We start from the raw sequence: 17,324 nt of genomic DNA, 5'->3' as shown, positions 1-17,324 counted from the left end.
ACAATATCACCCTCATTTGTAATCCATTCATCTACTAGTGTTGATCTTGCATTTAAAAGCCCAGCCACCCATTCCCATTTCAAATTAGCATTTTCAAAAGCCAAAAGTTTCATTGATATTTGTCTGGCTTCTGAATCTGGTACTTCTCTACTTACAGATGAAGTCAATCTTTGCAAAAATTCAGTGAAGGCTTCTTTTGTAAAATTCTAGTAAATGGCTCTGACCTCTTTACTGATTCTTTTATCTTTTCCCAAGCATTTAAAGCTGCTAAACCACATAGCACCGAGGTGTGGTCATCAAATTCAAGCTGTTTTGTAACTCAGCATATTGATCTCACTTAGCAACTGATATTGGGAAATGTTAATACCTTAACTTTATGCTGTTGTTCTATGACCCAATCTTCCTGTTTCCACCATGTTCACCATTGTAACTGAGGACCAACTTCCAAAATTACTCCCACCTCAGTGAAGTACTGAAGAAGAAAGTATCTCAACTCAGGATAGTGGGGAGGGTTCCATTTCCTTCATATTTATACTGTATTAGGTCCAAAAAGGACTTGAGAGGTTGTAAAAAGAATCCCCCAAATAGAACAGAACTATAAAGATTCAGTTAAATAGCTATATAATGCATCCCAAAATTTAATTGCTAAATCAGGTTTTTTTTTTTTTTTAAAGATTTATTTATTTATTATATGTAAGTACACTGTAGCTGTCTTCAGACATTCCAGAAGAAGGCGCCAGATCTCGTTACGGGTGGTTGTGAGCCACCATGTGGTTGCTGGGATTTGAACTCTGGAACTTCGGAAGAGCAGTCGGGTGCTCTTACCCACTGAGCCATCTCACCAGCCCCGCTAAATCAGGTTTTAAAATCCGTAAGATTTATCAGTACAAAGATAGGGATGGAAACAAGGTGGGAAAAAATTTTCAGTGCTATCGCCTATAAGAGGATACATTGTTGGGGTCCAAGAACTGCTGCACAAACCACGCAAATACCAATGTCTGTCAGAGGATAGTTTATGGAGCATACACCCCAGGACTGGTCGACCAGGGGCATGGTCCAAACTCGGGAACAGAACCGTGAACCCAAGTTAAGGTACTACAGGGATTTTAAGCCCCAAATCCACAAACATCTGTGCAACGTTATTTCACCAATCAGGATTTAGGGATAGGGCATTTCCTTAGGAAAAGCCTTTGTTGTACACTTATCCTGCTACCATTGGTTGGGGTGTTCAGCTGTGGCAGGGGACTTGCCTTGTCTAATATCCATGTCCTAATCAGGTGGGACTTGTCCTTCATGTCTTAACTTTGATGATAGTTACCCACGAACATGCCTCTTTCTACCAAGTAGGATGTCAGTTTCCAGGGAGGTCTTGGGAACTTAAACTTTACTGGACCACTACTCAAAATGGAAGTCTTATTCCAAATATTTTCTTCTATTGGTGCAGGTGTCTCTCTTATGTTGGGGTCCATCCCATAGGTAGCTGATATCATAAATGCTTATACACAGATGCAGGGCATGCTGATGGGTGATTGGTCAGGGTCCAAGCTTATTGTGTGTAACTGTACAAAACAGTTCTATTGAGTTTTATCATAACTGGTTTCCAAGGGCACAGAACAAAAACAGAATATGTAATCAATCTTTGTATCAGAAACTTTCCTAATAACAGAAAAAACATATGGGAAAATTTCCTTATAATAGCAGGCTAGCTTGCTGAGTTCCAGGGCTAACTCAGCCAGGAGACCTGTAATAATAATAATAATAATAATTAATCTGAGGAAGAAAATAAAAAGAAAGTACAATACCATAAAACTAAACAAAATAAATAAATGTGAGGGGAAAAGATTTTAAATTTCAAGTGACCATCATGGTATCTCAGGCGATGATCCCAATCTACAATCCCAGCCAGTACTGTATGAATTTGAGGCCAATCTGGCCTACCTGGTATCTAAGAGCACCTGACTTAAAGTGTGAGCCCTTGTCTCAAAACAAACAACCCACCCAAAAGTTTCAAACAGTACCACTATGGTTACTGAAGTCCTGAGACTTTTTCTTAAAGTGGTGTCTAATGTAGCCCACTAATTAGCTGAAGCTACCCTTGAACTCCAGATCCTTTGCCTCCACCTCCCAAGCACTGCTACTGTAGGCATTTGACACCACAATATGACCACCATTTTGTTGAAACATTCTTTAAAGTAAAAGTTAAAACCAGCATCCCAGAAGGGACCTCCTCTCAAAGCATCTTCCCCAATTCCGTTTGCTTAAACAATCTCTCTGCTTTCCAAACTCTCTTGTACTTGTCTACTGTTCATCTTTCTTAATAACTATGGAGTATTTAGCATCTATCACCACCATAAACCTGTTTCTCTTTCTTTTCGTTTCGTTTCTTTTTTTCTCTTCTCTTCTTCTTCTTCCTCTTCTTCCTCTTCTTCCTCTTCTTCCTCTTCTTCCTCCTCTTCTTCTTCTTCTTCTTCTTCTTCTTCTTCTTCTTCTTCTTCTTCTTCTTCTTCTTCTTCTTCTTCTTCTTCTTTTTCTCTTGTTTGTTGGTTGGTTGGTTGGTGTATAGTCCTGCCTGTCCTCTGTAGACCAGGCTGGCCTAGAACTCATTCATTTTAGATTTGGAAAATCTTCATCTTACCATAAGACACTATCAGAGTCCTGCTTGTAATTCAGAGTCAAGAACTAGTCTAGTTTGGTAGTACACACCTTTACTCCCAGCACTCGGGAGGCAGAGGCAGGTGGATCTCTGGGTTGGAGCTCAGCCTAGCATACAGAGTGAGTTCTAGGACAGCCAGTGTGACACAGGAAAATCCTATCTCAAAAAAACTAAAGGGGCTGGGTGTGGTGGCTCACACCTTTTACCCCAGCACTCGGGAGGCAGAGGCAGGCGGATCTCTGAGTTCGAGGCCAGCCTGGTCTAGAGTGAGTTCCAGGACACCCAGGGCTACACAGAGAAACCCTGTCTTGTAAAACAACAAAACAAGACAAAACAAAACAAAAAAAACAAAAGGAAAAAAAGAATAATTTATTACATCAACGATGTAAGATGTGAGGCTGGAGAACTGGCTCAGTGGTTAAGAGCATTTGCAATTCTTCCAGAGGACCAGGGTTTGCTTCCTAGCACCACATGGTGGCTCGCAATCATCTGTAACTCCAGGTTCTGATATCAGATGTCCTCTTCTGATCTCTGTAGGCACCAGAAATATGTGCATGCACATTCATATATACATACAGGCAAAACACTCATACACAGAAAATAAAGTTTTGATAAAAAGAAAAAACTTGAAAAGAATGAAGAGTTCTGTCTCTGTAAGAAGTCACTCTCCCATTTACATGGGTCCTGCCCTTCCCTTGGACACATGGCACCACACTGACACAAGCAGCTTACTCTGAGATTCAGCTAATCAGCATCATCTTCATTTTCAGGAGAGTGTTAAAGTTTCTTTTCCTGATTGTGATGAAATGACAAAGGCAACTTAAAGTATAAAAGAGAAGGCTATTGGAGCTCACAGTTCACACAGACAGTCCTGCACTGTGGGGACTCAAAACAGCAGGAGCCTGAAGTAGCTGCTTATTATATTTCATCCACAGCCAGGAAACAGAGAGACAGAAAGAATGCTTGCAAATATTCAGCTAACTTTCTCCANTTTGTGTAGTATATGATCCTCTGGCTAGGGAATGGTCCCACCCATAATGAACAAGTTTGTTTCCATATCAACTAACTTGGTCAGGATAATCCCCCACAGGCATACCCTCAGGTGAGTCTAGATTGGGTCAGGCTGACAAGCAACACTAACCAGCACATACAGAAAGGTTAAAGTCCCTTGAAGTGTGGTTGTGTAGCTGCTAGTTCCTTAAGAAGGACTAGTGAGTTAGTCTTGGGGTAAAATGTAGACAGAAGCACACTATGCTAAACAAACATCCTGTCTGAGCAAAGTGTCAGACGGTCTTACTCTTTCATTCCTTTTTTCTTTCCTGTCAAGAGATTTTACTCAAAAGTCAAACACACAGCTTCTACTTCCTGCTGCTTTCCCTACACATGAATGCTTATGAACATAAATTATCAACAACAGCAGCAAAAGCCATTTTTATCTGTCTAGTATTGGCAGAAAGAAGTTACCTAACCTCATTCCATCTGGCCACATCAAGCTATTAGGAAGAAACGGTGACATGTGTACAAGAACAACCACAGAATTGAATTGCCCTTTCTAAGAAATGAGCAGACCAGAATGTTCCTCGTCGTTCAAGGTCAAACTCTAAAAGAATGTTATTAAGCCCAATGGAACACTGACCGTTCCACACACCTTGTCATCCCTGCCCTGGGAAGCTGAAGGGAGAGATAACTAGTGGAAGGGTTACTCTGGGCTGCATGAGACTATGAGTACACACTATGAGTGTGTGTGTGTGTGTGTGTGTGTGTGTGTGTGTGTGTGTGAGAGAGAAGGAGAGAGAGAGACAGAGAGAGAGAGAGAGAGACAGAGAGAGAGAGAGAGAGAGGAGAGAGAGAGAGAGAAATAGTTAACTTTTAAGCTCCTTTCCACTAGGAAGGTAGAGCATGGCTGTAACCTTAGCACTTGGGAGACTAAAGCAGGAAGAATGCCAATTCCAAGCCAGCCTGGACTGTGCAGTGTCTCAAAAATGACTGAGGGCTGAGCTCAGTTGGGAAAGCACTTGCCTAACATGCACAAAGCCCTGGGTTAGACTACAGCTATGCATCAGTTGGGTGTGATAAGGCACAGCCAGCACTGGGGAGATGGAGGCAGGGGGATCAGAAGTTCAAATCCATATTCTTTGAGGCAATGTCTCCCAATCAAATCCCCAGCTCACTGACATGGCTACTCATACTCTCAAGCTGTTCAGGGGATCTCTGTAGCTCTCTACCTCAGACACTGGAACTACAAACCCACAGCTACACTCACCCAGCATTCAGCATTTTGTGGGTACTGGGAATCCTGGATCTGGCCCTGTTGTTTGCCTAGCATGCACTTTAACCACCCAACCATTTCACCTGAAAGTATTTAAACCTGAATGAAAATAAAAATACAACACAAGGGGCTGGAGAGATGGCTCAGCAGTTAAGAGCACTGACTGCTCTTCCAGAGGTCCTGAGTTCAAATCCCAGAAACCACATGATGGCTCACAACCATCCGTAATGAGATCTGATGCCCTCTTCTGGGGTATCTGGAGACAGCTACAGTGTATTCACATAAAATAAATAAATAAATAAATAAATAAATAAATAAATAAATCTTTTTTTAAAAAACACAAAAACATGTAGGCTGTACCTACAAAAGTAATGCATAGAGAGGCTCTTGTAACTGTAAAGGCTGATGTTGTTAAGAAGACGTCATCATGGTCTGCAGCGCTTGGAAGGTACGGCAGCAGCTGTCTGTCACCCAGTTTTGTGAAGCTGGAGTAATGTTTAATATCCTCCAGGGAGTTACATGTACTGAATCAGTAACCCACACATTCTGTGGCTACAATTCAGTAGACCAGTGTCCAGTGAAGCATCTCAACTCACTGCCATGCTGCCAAACCTGAGGACAGGAGTTCAATCCCAGGTACTCACAGTGTAAAGAGAAATGACCTTCATATGTGCACCATAATGCAATACAGAGAGAGAGAGAGAGAGAGAGAGAGAGAGAGAGAGAGAGAGAGAGAGACTGAGAGGGACTGAGAGGCATGGCATAAATGTAATTTAAATTTTTAAAGAAATTCTTATGACAATCCTTTCCATTCTCAAAATTTTGAACATTCTCTGCCAGATAAGCCTTCTGCTGATTTAAATGCTTTAATCCCTAAAGGGACAGGCAGAATTCTCTTCAATAGCACAGGAGTTCTACTCAACTAGAAGCTAAGAAATCTGAATACTGTGGGATACTCATAGCGCTGAATCAAGGTCCAAGGAACAAGGTGCTACTGACTGGTGCATGGTTTTGATCATCAGGGAGAAATTGAAAGTTTATTCCACAGTGAAGGAGAGACATATAACTGGAAAAAGCAGGTCCTGAGAACTCTTAGGTTCCCACATAAGTGGAATTAATCCAATTCAGGGACCTATGACACTAATCTAACCCTTCAGTAGCAAAGGTCTGAATCACCATTTGTGGTGGTTTGAACATGCTTGGCCCAGGGAGTGGCACTATTTGCTGGTGTGGCCTTGTTGGAACAGGTGTGGACTTGTTGGAGGAAGTGTATCACTTTGGGCATGGGCTTTAAGACCCTCATCTCAGCTGCCTGGGATCCAGTCTTCTCCTAGCTGCTTTCAGAACAAGAGAATTCTCTTAGATAGCACACGAGTTCTACTCAACTAGAAGCTAAGAAATCTGAATACTGTGGGATACTCATATACATGGGATACTCAAGTACACTGAATAAATGAGATACTCAGGAGGAACTCTCAGTTCCTCCAGCACCAAGCCTGCCTGAACATTACCATGTTCCCACCTTGATGATAATGGACTGAACCTGTAAGCCAGCCTCGATTAAATAGTGTTCTTATAGGATTTGTCTTGGTCATGGTGTCTGTTCACAGCAGTAAAACCCTAACTAAGATACCCTATCAGGAAAGAAACTGGGCAAATTACGTACTTGCCCTTCAGAACAGTGGAAGAAAGCAGCTATGACCATGTAATCAATTACAGAAACAAAGGTTATATTCTATTAGAAATGTAACTGCTTTCACTTTCATGTGAGAGTTAAAAGCAAAACAGGTGTGGCTAGCTCCCAAGATGACAAAGGTCAGGCTACAACAGCTTTGTACTCTGTTAATTTGGGTAAATCAACACAGCTTCCCAAGTCCCCTTGGCCGTATGGTTCTGAGTTAAATCTGCCCCAAAAGGGCAGTCTGCCCATCTCTGGGAGGTGGAAGGGAAGCTGGGATCTTGTCTGAAGGTCACAGTGGTTACAGGGAGTCAGCACACTGTGAGGCACTTCCAGAGTCCAGGTTGTCCTTGCTTTCTGCAGCCCTATGTCCACCTCGTCTGGCTAACACAGGTTAAAAAAGCTTGCCCAAGTCCAGCAGGCACCTATATACTCAGATTTCCTGAAAGTGTGAACTTACCCACCTGTACACACCAGTGGTTCAGAAGAGCTAGTTGGTGACAATTTTCTCCTTAGGCAGGGTCTTATTTTGCAGCCCAGCCTGTCATTGAACATGGTAATCCCCCTGCTGCAGAATGATGAGATTACAGGTATGGCCACAGAGCCCAGTAATGACAGTTCTGACTCTAACTTCTTTTAGACTCCCATGTGTGCAGCTTCTCCCACAATATACAAGATTATTCCTATAATAATTCTTCCATTCCATTTGTTACTAATGACCTTTTTTTGAGCAGCCACACTGTGCCAGCTAACCCATATGTGAGTTAGCTGTAACTGTCAATTTGCTACCACCTAGAATCATCTAAAAAGGGAGTACCAACTAAGGGACTTACCTAGATCAAATAGGTGTGTGGGAGAGTCTGTGGAAGATGGTCTTGATGGTTAATGGACCCAGGTTAATGATGCCTGTGGGCAGCACCATTCCCAGAGCAGTGGATCCTGGGCTGCAGAAGAGATGAGGGGGCTGACTGGGAGTTGTTGTGGATAGCTCTATACTGCTTGTATTTTTATGTTAATTCTGCTCTTCTGGGAGGGATTGTCTGGAATGAGGAATGAGTCATGTACTCAGGTGGCTTTTTGTGAATCAATCCCCTAATGAATAAAGGAGCCAACCACTGGGCAAGTAGGTGGGACTTCCGGCTTAGACAGCAGAGGAAGAGAGGAAGCAGGAGAGAGTTAGGTCCTTTTTGGGAATGGGGACAGCATAAGAGTAAGATGTAGCTGCTAGAGTTTCCCGGTATCATGGTGGATCCGCAAGGAATCTCCACCAGAGGAAGCAGATTTAATAAGGCTTACAAGATTAGGTTTTAGTTGTTGTGCCCAGAGATTGAGTTACTGTTGTTTCTGAACTAAGTTTGTGTTGTGTCTTCCTTCACATGTCAGCTCATCTGTGTTCAAGAGAGAAAGTTATGGCTGACGGCAAAGTGTGAGTTTGCCGGATGTGCACCAAAAAGGCTGTGGAAGATTTGAAGCACGGGGCTGGCATGGTAACAACCCACCACTGGGAACCTAGCGAACTGGGTGGAGAGATTGTGGAGTTCTGAGTTAGAGTCTCCATGAGATAAAAACAGGTCAACCATTGCTTGCCAGTGCATGGCTGACCAGGCTGCCATGGCAGATAGTTGGAAGCACAAGCGCAGGAATGTGCCAGATCTTGTTTTTAATATTTCCCGCAACAGAGAGTAAGCAAGGAGGAAGCATGGGTACATTTAATTCTCTCTGTTCTTGACTGTGGATGTAATGTGATTAGCTGCTCAAGTTCTTGGCCTTGCCTTCTTATTTATTTCATGTATGTGAGTACACTGTCACAGTCTTCAGACACACCAGAAGAGGGCATTGGATTCCATCACAGATGGTTGTGAGCCACCATGTGGTTGCTGGGATTTGAACTCAGGACCTCCGGAAAAGCAGTCAGTGCTCTTAACCGCCGAGCCATCTCTCTAGCTCCTTGCCTTGCCTTCTTAATGATGAACAGTAATCTGGAATTGTAAGCCAGATGAAATCTTTCCTCTCCTACATTGCTTCTCCATCAGGGTATTTTATTACAGCAGCTCGAAACAAAATCCCACATGTGATTTTTCTTGCGATGGACCAGGGACTGCTACGAGTGCTTGCAGTCTGACATTCTGATAGTTAAGGACATTGACACCACCCCTATAATAAAGACTTTTCTAATCCTGTGTAAATACCAAATTCATTTTCAATTAAACAAAAAAGAAGTAACAAGTAGCTAGGTGGTGGAAGTGAGTGGCTTTAATCGCAGAACTCAGGAGGCAGAAGCACAGGAGCAACTCTGTGAGTTCGAGGCCAGCCTGGCCTACAAAGGGAGCTTCAGGACAGTCAGGGCTACACAGCGAGACCCTGTCTCAAATATCACTGGAGGAGGAGGAAGAGGAGGAGGAGGAGGAGGAGGAAGAAGAGGAGGAGGAAGACAAGGAGGAAGAGAATAACAAGAAAACAAAGAAAGCAAGGATTAACAAGCAAGCAAGATGGCACATCCCTCTGATCTCAGCTGCTCAGGGAGCTGAGAAGAAGGATCCTAAGTTTGAGATGGCCTCGGCAATTTAGAGAGACCCCATCATAAAATAATAGAAAAATAGGGCTGGAGAGGTGGTTCAGCAGTTAAGAGCACTGACTGCTCTTCTGGAGGTCCTGAGTTCAAATCCCAGCAACCACGTGGTGGCTCATAACCATCTGTAATGAGATCAGATGCCCTCTTCTGGTGTGTCTGAAGACAGCTACGGTGTACTTACATATAATAAATAAACAAATCTTTTCAAAAAATAGCAGAAAAATAGACAAGTGTAGCTCAGGGGAAGAGGATTTGCCTACCAAGCCCACAGCCCTAAAATGAATCCTTGGTGCTGGGACAGGGAAGGCAGGGAAGTAGTGTATATTCTATAATGTACCCATCTGCCATCCACTGCAGAGTTTTACTAGGCCGATGTCTAAGAAATGACCAAGCTTCTAGTCTCTTCTCTAAGGGTCAATTCATTAACAACTGAAACTGAAGGCTGTTATTTTGAGTTCAAGTATCTATTTTGGTAGTCATTTAGAGTTTAGTCATTCTGCCAGGTGACAGTGATGCAGGCCTTCCATCCCAGCACTCTGGAGGCAGAGGAGAGAGCATTTCTCTGTGAATTCTAGGCAAGTGTGGCCCACTGAGTTCCAAGACAGACAGAGTTCCAGGACAGTCAGAGCTACATAGGGAAACTTTATCTGGGGGGTGTTGGGGGGGGCATCTGTGAGGAGTTGGGTAATCCTAAGAAACATGCAATAAAATATTTGAGTAAGTCTTAAGGACCTTACACTTGTCAGACTTGGTGGGGCACACCTTTAATAGCAGTATTCAGGAGGCAGATCTCTGTGAGTTAAGGGCAGACAAAGCCAAAGAGTGACACTCTGTCTTAGGTAGAAAGACAGGACAGATCATTAAAACCCAAAGAAAACCACACACAGTGACCAATGGCAAAGATTCAGCACTTAGGAGGCAGGAGGATCAGGAGACTAAGGCCAGCCTCATCGATATAGAGAATTTGTAATCAGCCTGGGCCACATGAAAATCTATTTTTAAAACAAAACAAACAATTTCAATGAATCCAACAGACACTCACATAGTCACATATACTCATCAGGCAAAACATTCATACCCACAAAACTGAATAAAATTTAAAAGTCCAAAGAGAAGAAAGGATGGCTTAGTGGGGAGTTAAGCAATCTCAAACAAGGCCAGACATTGGCACATGTCTGAAATCCTAGCACGTGGGAAATGGAGGCAAGAGAAGAAAGAATCACCAAGCCTACTCTATGTAGAGAATTCCAAGCCAGCCTGGTCAACAAAGTGAGACCCTGTCTCAGAAAAGCACGAGGAGAATTCTCACGTTTATAACCATTCTATAGAAATCCCACAAAGTTTGCTGAATAATCAAAGTTCTCAGACTGTGTTTTTTAAATGAGATTTTGGTGTGTGTGTTTGTCTGGGAGGTAAAGCCCAGAGAGAGAACGTTAAATCCCTATTTCTGAAGACACCATACCCTCTGGACACTGTAGGCTTATATTTTTTAAAAACCTATTTTCAATAAGGGTTCTTAAATGCTTTAACCTCCCTTCTGGCCCACCACCCACCAGAGGTCATGGAAAGGAGAGGTTAATAGAGCAAAGGAGGGGGTGGACCTGTTTGGAAATAGTCAGGACATCAGCAGTTCAGTTTACATGGATCAGCAGCAGCAGCTCGATCCACTTGCAAACACCATTCATGGATCAGCCACCACAGGTCGATCCAGAAGAAGCCGAGAGGCTCCGCTGTTTGGTGTTTAGAAGTAGTTCCTGAGGGGTGATTCTGATCTCCATTTGTCAAAATACCAGCGGTCCAATTTAGTAGTGTCAGGATAGCAAACACGAGTCAGCAGTAGTAGCTAGATCCAGCAGAAACAGCCAGGCCTCTGCCAAATCGGCATGAGTCAGCAGAAGCAACCAAGACCAGTAGAGACACCAGAAGTTCTCTGCCATGCCTCTCTCGATGAAGTGAAGATCAGCAAAGACTAAGATGAGCATTGTAAAGCTAGCCATATAAGCTCCTTGTCACTCTCCATTGAGTTCTGTTTATATTCCTTCCGAACATGTGTCCTCCTATGGGTCTTGACTCAGCAAAACACTACATGAGCGTCTTGGTAAAGCACAGCATGCGTCTGATTCAGAAACTTCCACGTACTTAGTCAATTGGCCCAAGTGTGAGGAAGCAGCAAGAAGCCGCCAGAACACCACCACAAGTTTTGTGGTGTGTTTCTCTCTATGAAGTCATGACAAATGATGACCAGTAAAGAATGGTAAGGCATACCAGTGCCACCCGGCATCATCACTGTTTGTTGGGATATATATATATATATATATATATATATATATATATATCTTCTAAATATCATGTATCCTTTCACATGTTTACTTTAGCAAAACATCTTTCCACTTATAACTTATATCTGCTTCAGGAAAACTTCTTTCACTTGTCTTCTTTAGCAAAACATCCTTTTCAGCTGTGTGCCCCAACAAAACATAAAAAAAAAAAAAATAGAATTTCTACTTCAGGACACAGAGCCCTGTCTTATTCAGAGTTTGTATTCTTGTACAAAACATCAGGACCAAGAAGCAAGCCGGGGAGGAAAGGGTTTATTCTGCTTACACTTCCACATTGTGGCTCATCACCAAAAGAAGTCAGGACAGGAACTCACACAGGGCAGGAGCTGATGCAGAGGCCATGAAGGAGTGCTGCTTACTGGCTTGCTTCCCTGGCTTGCTAGCTTTCTTATAGGACCCAGGACTACCAGACCAGGGATGGCACCACCCACAATGGGCTGGGCCCTCCCCCTTGATCACTAGTTGAGAAAATGCCTTACAGCTGGGTCTCATGGAGGCATTTCCTCAAGGGAGGCTCCTTTCTCTGTGATAACTCCAACTGGTGTCAAGTTGACACTCAAAACTAGCCAGCACAGGCCCCAAGCAGGATTTGACCTGAAAGCCCCCTCCCTTAGGAGTAACTTTCATGGTATAGAATATACCACGCGCCGGGCGTGGTGGCACACGCCTTTAATCCCAGCAATCGGGAGGCCGAATGGATGTCGTGGTTTGAATTTCTGAGTTCGAGGCCAGCCTGGTCTACAAAGTAAGTTCCAGGACAGCCAGGGCTATACAGAGAAACCCTGTCTCGAAAAACCAAAAAAAAAAAAAAAAAAAAAAAAAAAAAAAAAAAAAAAAAAAAAAAAAAGAATATACCACGCAAGCTTCCAAAGGAGGAAAGCAACCAAGAGCCCTATGTAGTTACTATAGCTACTATACCCATGAACTGCAGCAGTGACCACTGTGGGACAGTAACAGTTACCATACCCCTGAACCACAATAGTGATCACCATGGGACAGTAACAGCCTCTATTCTACCTATAGGCCTTCCTCACTCACACTGAGAACTCCTTGACCTTCTTTCTTCAACAAGCAGTATGGCCCAGCAGGAGACTAGAGTGACCCTAACCCTTCCGTTACCATATACATACACATGCCCTGCAGATCCAGAAGCCAGCTGCTTCCTTATCCCAGCTGCCTTTGCAGCTGTCTGGGACTTTTTAAAGAAAGCTCTTTAAAAATCTTCCAGGAAGATCTGAGTGACTCCAGTAATCCCTCTGCATAGAAAGTGTCTTTGATTTGAGGGAATGAGCTATCTCGCTGACACCACATGCTATACAAAGCTGCTTTTATATCATCTCTGATTTCATCGTGCCCCAAATGGGTTCTGTCTCTGGAGACCCCTGGCTTGACCTTAAGGAGGTCGGCTCTCCCCAGAATATCCAAGAGATCCTTTTAGGAGACATTAGGGGTCAGAGCATGCTGTGACGTGCCTGACTGCTTCTTCTCTGAACTGTAAAAGAACGTAGTCTTACGTCCATTGGGAAGGCCAAGGAGACACTGGCAAGATTATAGTTGTGTGCATATATGTATGTTAGTAATTTTTTTTGAAGATGTATTTTGTTTTTATGTAGGTGTGTGCTCACTCTCACGCACACATAAGCCAGAAGAGAGGGCTGGCTCTTCGGACCTCTGTGAGTTGTCTGATGACGGTGCTGGGATCTGAACTCCAGCTCTCAGGATGGAGCAGCAAGTGGGCGTCTGAGCCATCTTTCCTGCCCCACGTTTATTTCTTATGTACTTGTTTATTGTGTATCTACTCTGGGATGGAATCTGGGGCTGCAAGCGTGCCAAGCATGCGCTCTGTGGTTGAGCTGCTCACACACTCAAGCACAGCGTTATTTTAATAGAGGCGGGGGTTTTGCATTGGTTAGTTCTCAGAGACCAGGTCTCTATTTCTTTTTTTTTTTTTTTTAAGATGTATTTATTTATTATATGTAAGTACACTGTAGCTGTCTTCAGACACTCCAGAAGAGGGCGCCAGATCTCGTTATAGATGGTTGTGANTCGTTATAGATGGTTGTGAGCCACCATGTGGTTGCTGGGATTTGAACTCTGGACCTTTGGAAGAGCAGTCGGGTGCTCTTACCCACTGAGCCATCTCTCCAGCCCCCAGGTCTCTATTTCTACTCTCCCCTGGGCTGGCACTTGCCATATGCTGACCTTGAGACTGGATTTTCCCAAGTATTGGAATAATGGAGCTGAGCCACTAAGCCCTATTAATAGTTCTTTTGTGGTTTTGTTTTTTCTAGGCAGGGTGTCTCTGTGTAGCCCTGGCTGTCCTAGAACTCACTCTGTAGGCTGACCTCGAACTCAAAGGTCTGCCTGCCTCTGCTCCCAAGTGCTGGGATTAAAGGCCTGTGCCACTACCACCCTGCTCAATGAGTTTGTTTTTATCCCCACTTTACACACTAGAAAATGACGATAAAAAAGAGATAAATGGCCTGGGGTTGGGATCAATTTCAGGAGGAGTTGGATGGAGGTAGTGGGGGGTGGATATGATCAATATATACCTATACATATACATACATACATACATATATATGCAAAACATTCAAAAAGCAAATAAAAATATTCTTTAAAAAAAAGCCAGATAACTGATTGCCTCAAGGTAATCTGTGGTTCAAAGCCAAGAGAGAGTTAGACTTAACCTTTAGGCAAGCAGTAGGCTACCTACAAAAGAAAACACCATTACGACTAACAGGGTCCCAAAGCATCATTCGCTGAGAAGATTGACAGACATCTCAGTCAGTGAGGGAAAGAGCATGTCAGAATCCTACATTTGAAAAATGTAATTATTTGGGGTTTGTACCTTCTTTTTGTTTTTAAGTCACCCAAACATCTGAATAATAATAATAATAATAAATCATGGTTTTTCTTTCCTTAAATATTTTTTATTTACTCATTTTACATCCCAGTATCAGCCCCCCTTCTCCCAGTACATCCTCTTGCTAGTCCTCCCCACATTCCACCTTCCCCTTCTCTTTAGGGGAAGCCCCCCTCTGGGTGTTACACACACACACAAACAACACCCTCCCACCCAGCACATCAAGTCCCTAAGGGACTAGACACACCCTCTCCCACTGAGGCTGGCCAGACAAGGCTGTCTATTTAGGAGTGCAGAATTCACAGGCAGGCAGGCAGGCAGGCAGGCAGCAGGCTCATAGATAGCCCAGGCTCCTGCATGAAGACCAAGCTGCTCATCTGCTACATATGTGAAGGGGGCCTTCTATCCAGCCAGTGCTCACTCTTTGGTTGATGGTTCAGTCTCTGGCAGCTCCAGGCATTCAGGTTAGTTGACTCTGTTGGACTTTCTGTGGAGTCCCTGTCTTCTTAAGGTCCTCCAACCTTTCTTCCACTCCTTGAGCTCCATCAACTGTTTGGCTCTGAATCTCTGTATCTCTTTCCATTGGCTGCTGGGTGGAGCCTCCCAGAGGACAGTCATGCTAGGCTCCTGTCTGCAAGCATAACAAGAGTATCATTAATAGTGTCAGAGGTTCTTGCCCATGGGATGGGTCTCAATTTGGGGCAGTCATTGGTTGGCCATTCCCTCAGTCTCTGCTCTATCTTTGTCCTTGCACATCTTGTAGGCAGGACACATTTTGGATCAAAGGTTTTTGTCAGTGGGTTGCTGTTCTTATCCCTCTACAAGGAGTCCTGCCTGGCTATCTGACCACTTCAGATCCATATGCCCCACAGCTAGGAGTCTTAGCTAGTTGCCCCTATAGATTTCTGGGGCTTCCCCCCAGCCCAGGTCTCTGGTACATCCTAAAGATTGCCCCTCTATTGCCAATTTCCCTTCTCTCCCCCCATCCCTTCAGGACCTACTCCTCTCCTTCCCTTCCATCCCCTCTTCTACCCAGTTTCTTCATTCCATCAACCCCTGATATCTATTTTGTTTCCCTTTCTGAGAAAGACCCAACATTCTCTCTTGGGCCCTCCTTGTTATTTGACTTCTTTAGGTCTGTTGATTACAACGTGGTTATATTGTACTGTATGGATGTCGTGGTTTGAATATGCTTGGTCCAGGGAGCAGCACTATTATTAGAATGTGTGGCCTTGTTGGATTAGGTATGGTCTCATTGGAGGAACCCTCCTCCTAGCTCCCTGAAAGCCAGTCTTCTGTCTGCCTTTAGATAAAGAACTCTCAGCCCCTCCAGCTCCATATCAGCCTGGATGCTGCAATGTTTCTGCCTTGATGATAATAGACTGAATCTCTGAACCTGTAAGCCAGCCCCAATTAAAGGTTATCCTTATAAGAGTTGCCTTGGACATGGAATCTGTTCACAGCAGTAAAACTCAAACTAAGACAATGGCTAATATCCACTTATCAGTGAGTACAGACCAATGCATGTCCTTTTGGGTCTGGGTTACCTTGCTCAGGATGATGTTTTCTAGTTTCACTCATTTGCCTGAGAAATTCATAATGTCCTTGTTTTTTAAATGGCTGAGTAGTATTCCATTGTGTAAATGAACCACATTTTCTTTATCCATTCTTCAGTTGATGGATATCTAAGTTGTTTCCAATTTCTGGCTATTACAAATACAGCTGCTATAAACATAGCTAAGCTATGTGGGATGGTGGAGCATCTTTTGGGAATATTCCAGGAGTGGTATAGCTGGGCCGTGAGGTAGAACTATTCCAAATTTTCTGAGAAATCACCAAACTGATTTCCAGAGTGGTTGTACAAGTTTGTACTCCCCACCAGCAGGATATGACACGGCTTTTCTGTGAAGGGTTGGATGTGTATAGACCAGGCTGGCCTTGAACTCACAGAGATACACCTGCCTGTGCCTCCCAAGTGCTGAGATTAAAGGTGTGCTCCACCGCCATCTAAATTATCTTTATAGGGGACACTGTACCTACCACAGCACTGTAAGGTTTCTTAGTCAGCTTTTCCACATCTTTCTGAGGCAGGACAGAATGAAGGGACATGGGAAGGAAGAGAACCCTGGGTAAAGTCTCTCTCCGGCTGACAGTGAACAATTCTAGCATAGCAGATAAAGGTGACTTCCATGTAAGTCTGGCAACCTGAGTTTGACTGAAACCTACTGTGGTGGTCATCCGTGGTGCTGGCATCTCCAGTTTGCTGAAGTCTTCTGCTGCAATTAGGCTTCACCTAGATCATAGGCTCCCTACATGATGCCAAGCCTCAACTTCTTTGCATGACCATCAACTGTCCTGGTCATCAACTGCAACCAAGGCTGCATCTTCACCAATGGTCTTCCATGACCTCTCATGTCTTGAGAGGTCAAGCCTCAAGTGTGCTCCATGACCCCTTCATGTCTTCAAAACCAGTACCACCTGGGTGATTTTTACACATTACAAAGTCCAGCTGCAGCACAAAGTACAACCTTGGCTATCCCTGGAACACAATTTCTTTGTACTCTCAGAAAACATTTCCCAGAAGATTTCACCTAAGTGCTGTTGGTCTCTTCTTAATCAGCACTAATTTATTAGCTCCAGCTAACTAGCATCAACTGTCCCTGCAATCTCTTCTATTCTTGACTCTAAATCCAAGCTACATGGCTGAAGCTGCCAAGTTCTGTTGCTTCCTGGGGGTGGAACATGACCCCTTGTCAATTTGACACACAATCAAATCCTCCTTTGTCCAAATGAAAAAAAAAAAACCCAAGCCATAATAACATCATAACACACAACATGATGTAACTCTCTGTCATACAACTGCAAATGCATGAGTTTACCTGGGTGGGATCTTGCCCCAAGGTCACCACTCCCCTAATTCCATTTCATATTCTTTTTTTTTTTTTTT

The 17,324-nt window shown here is 43.7% G+C and overlaps 1 protein-coding gene across 1 annotated transcript in view; it reads left to right on the top strand.

Moving 5' to 3' along the window:
* The first annotated feature begins 5,349 nt into the window (after positions 1 to 5,349).
* The window catches only part of Sec11a (SEC11 homolog A, signal peptidase complex subunit), a 53,543-nt gene continuing 41,568 nt past the window's right edge, over positions 5,350 to 17,324 (top strand). The window contains exon 1 of the mRNA XM_021167051.1: positions 5,350 to 5,370. Coding sequence (XP_021022710.1) covers positions 5,350 to 5,370 — 21 coding nt within the window. The remainder of the gene's footprint in view (positions 5,371 to 17,324) is intronic.

This window comes from Mus caroli, chromosome 7, assembly GCF_900094665.2.
Source record: "Mus caroli chromosome 7, CAROLI_EIJ_v1.1, whole genome shotgun sequence".
Classification (NCBI taxonomy): Eukaryota; Metazoa; Chordata; class Mammalia; order Rodentia; family Muridae; genus Mus; species Mus caroli.
Note: the sequence above shows the minus strand (reverse complement) of the source record. Positions and strands in the feature narration are given on the sequence as shown.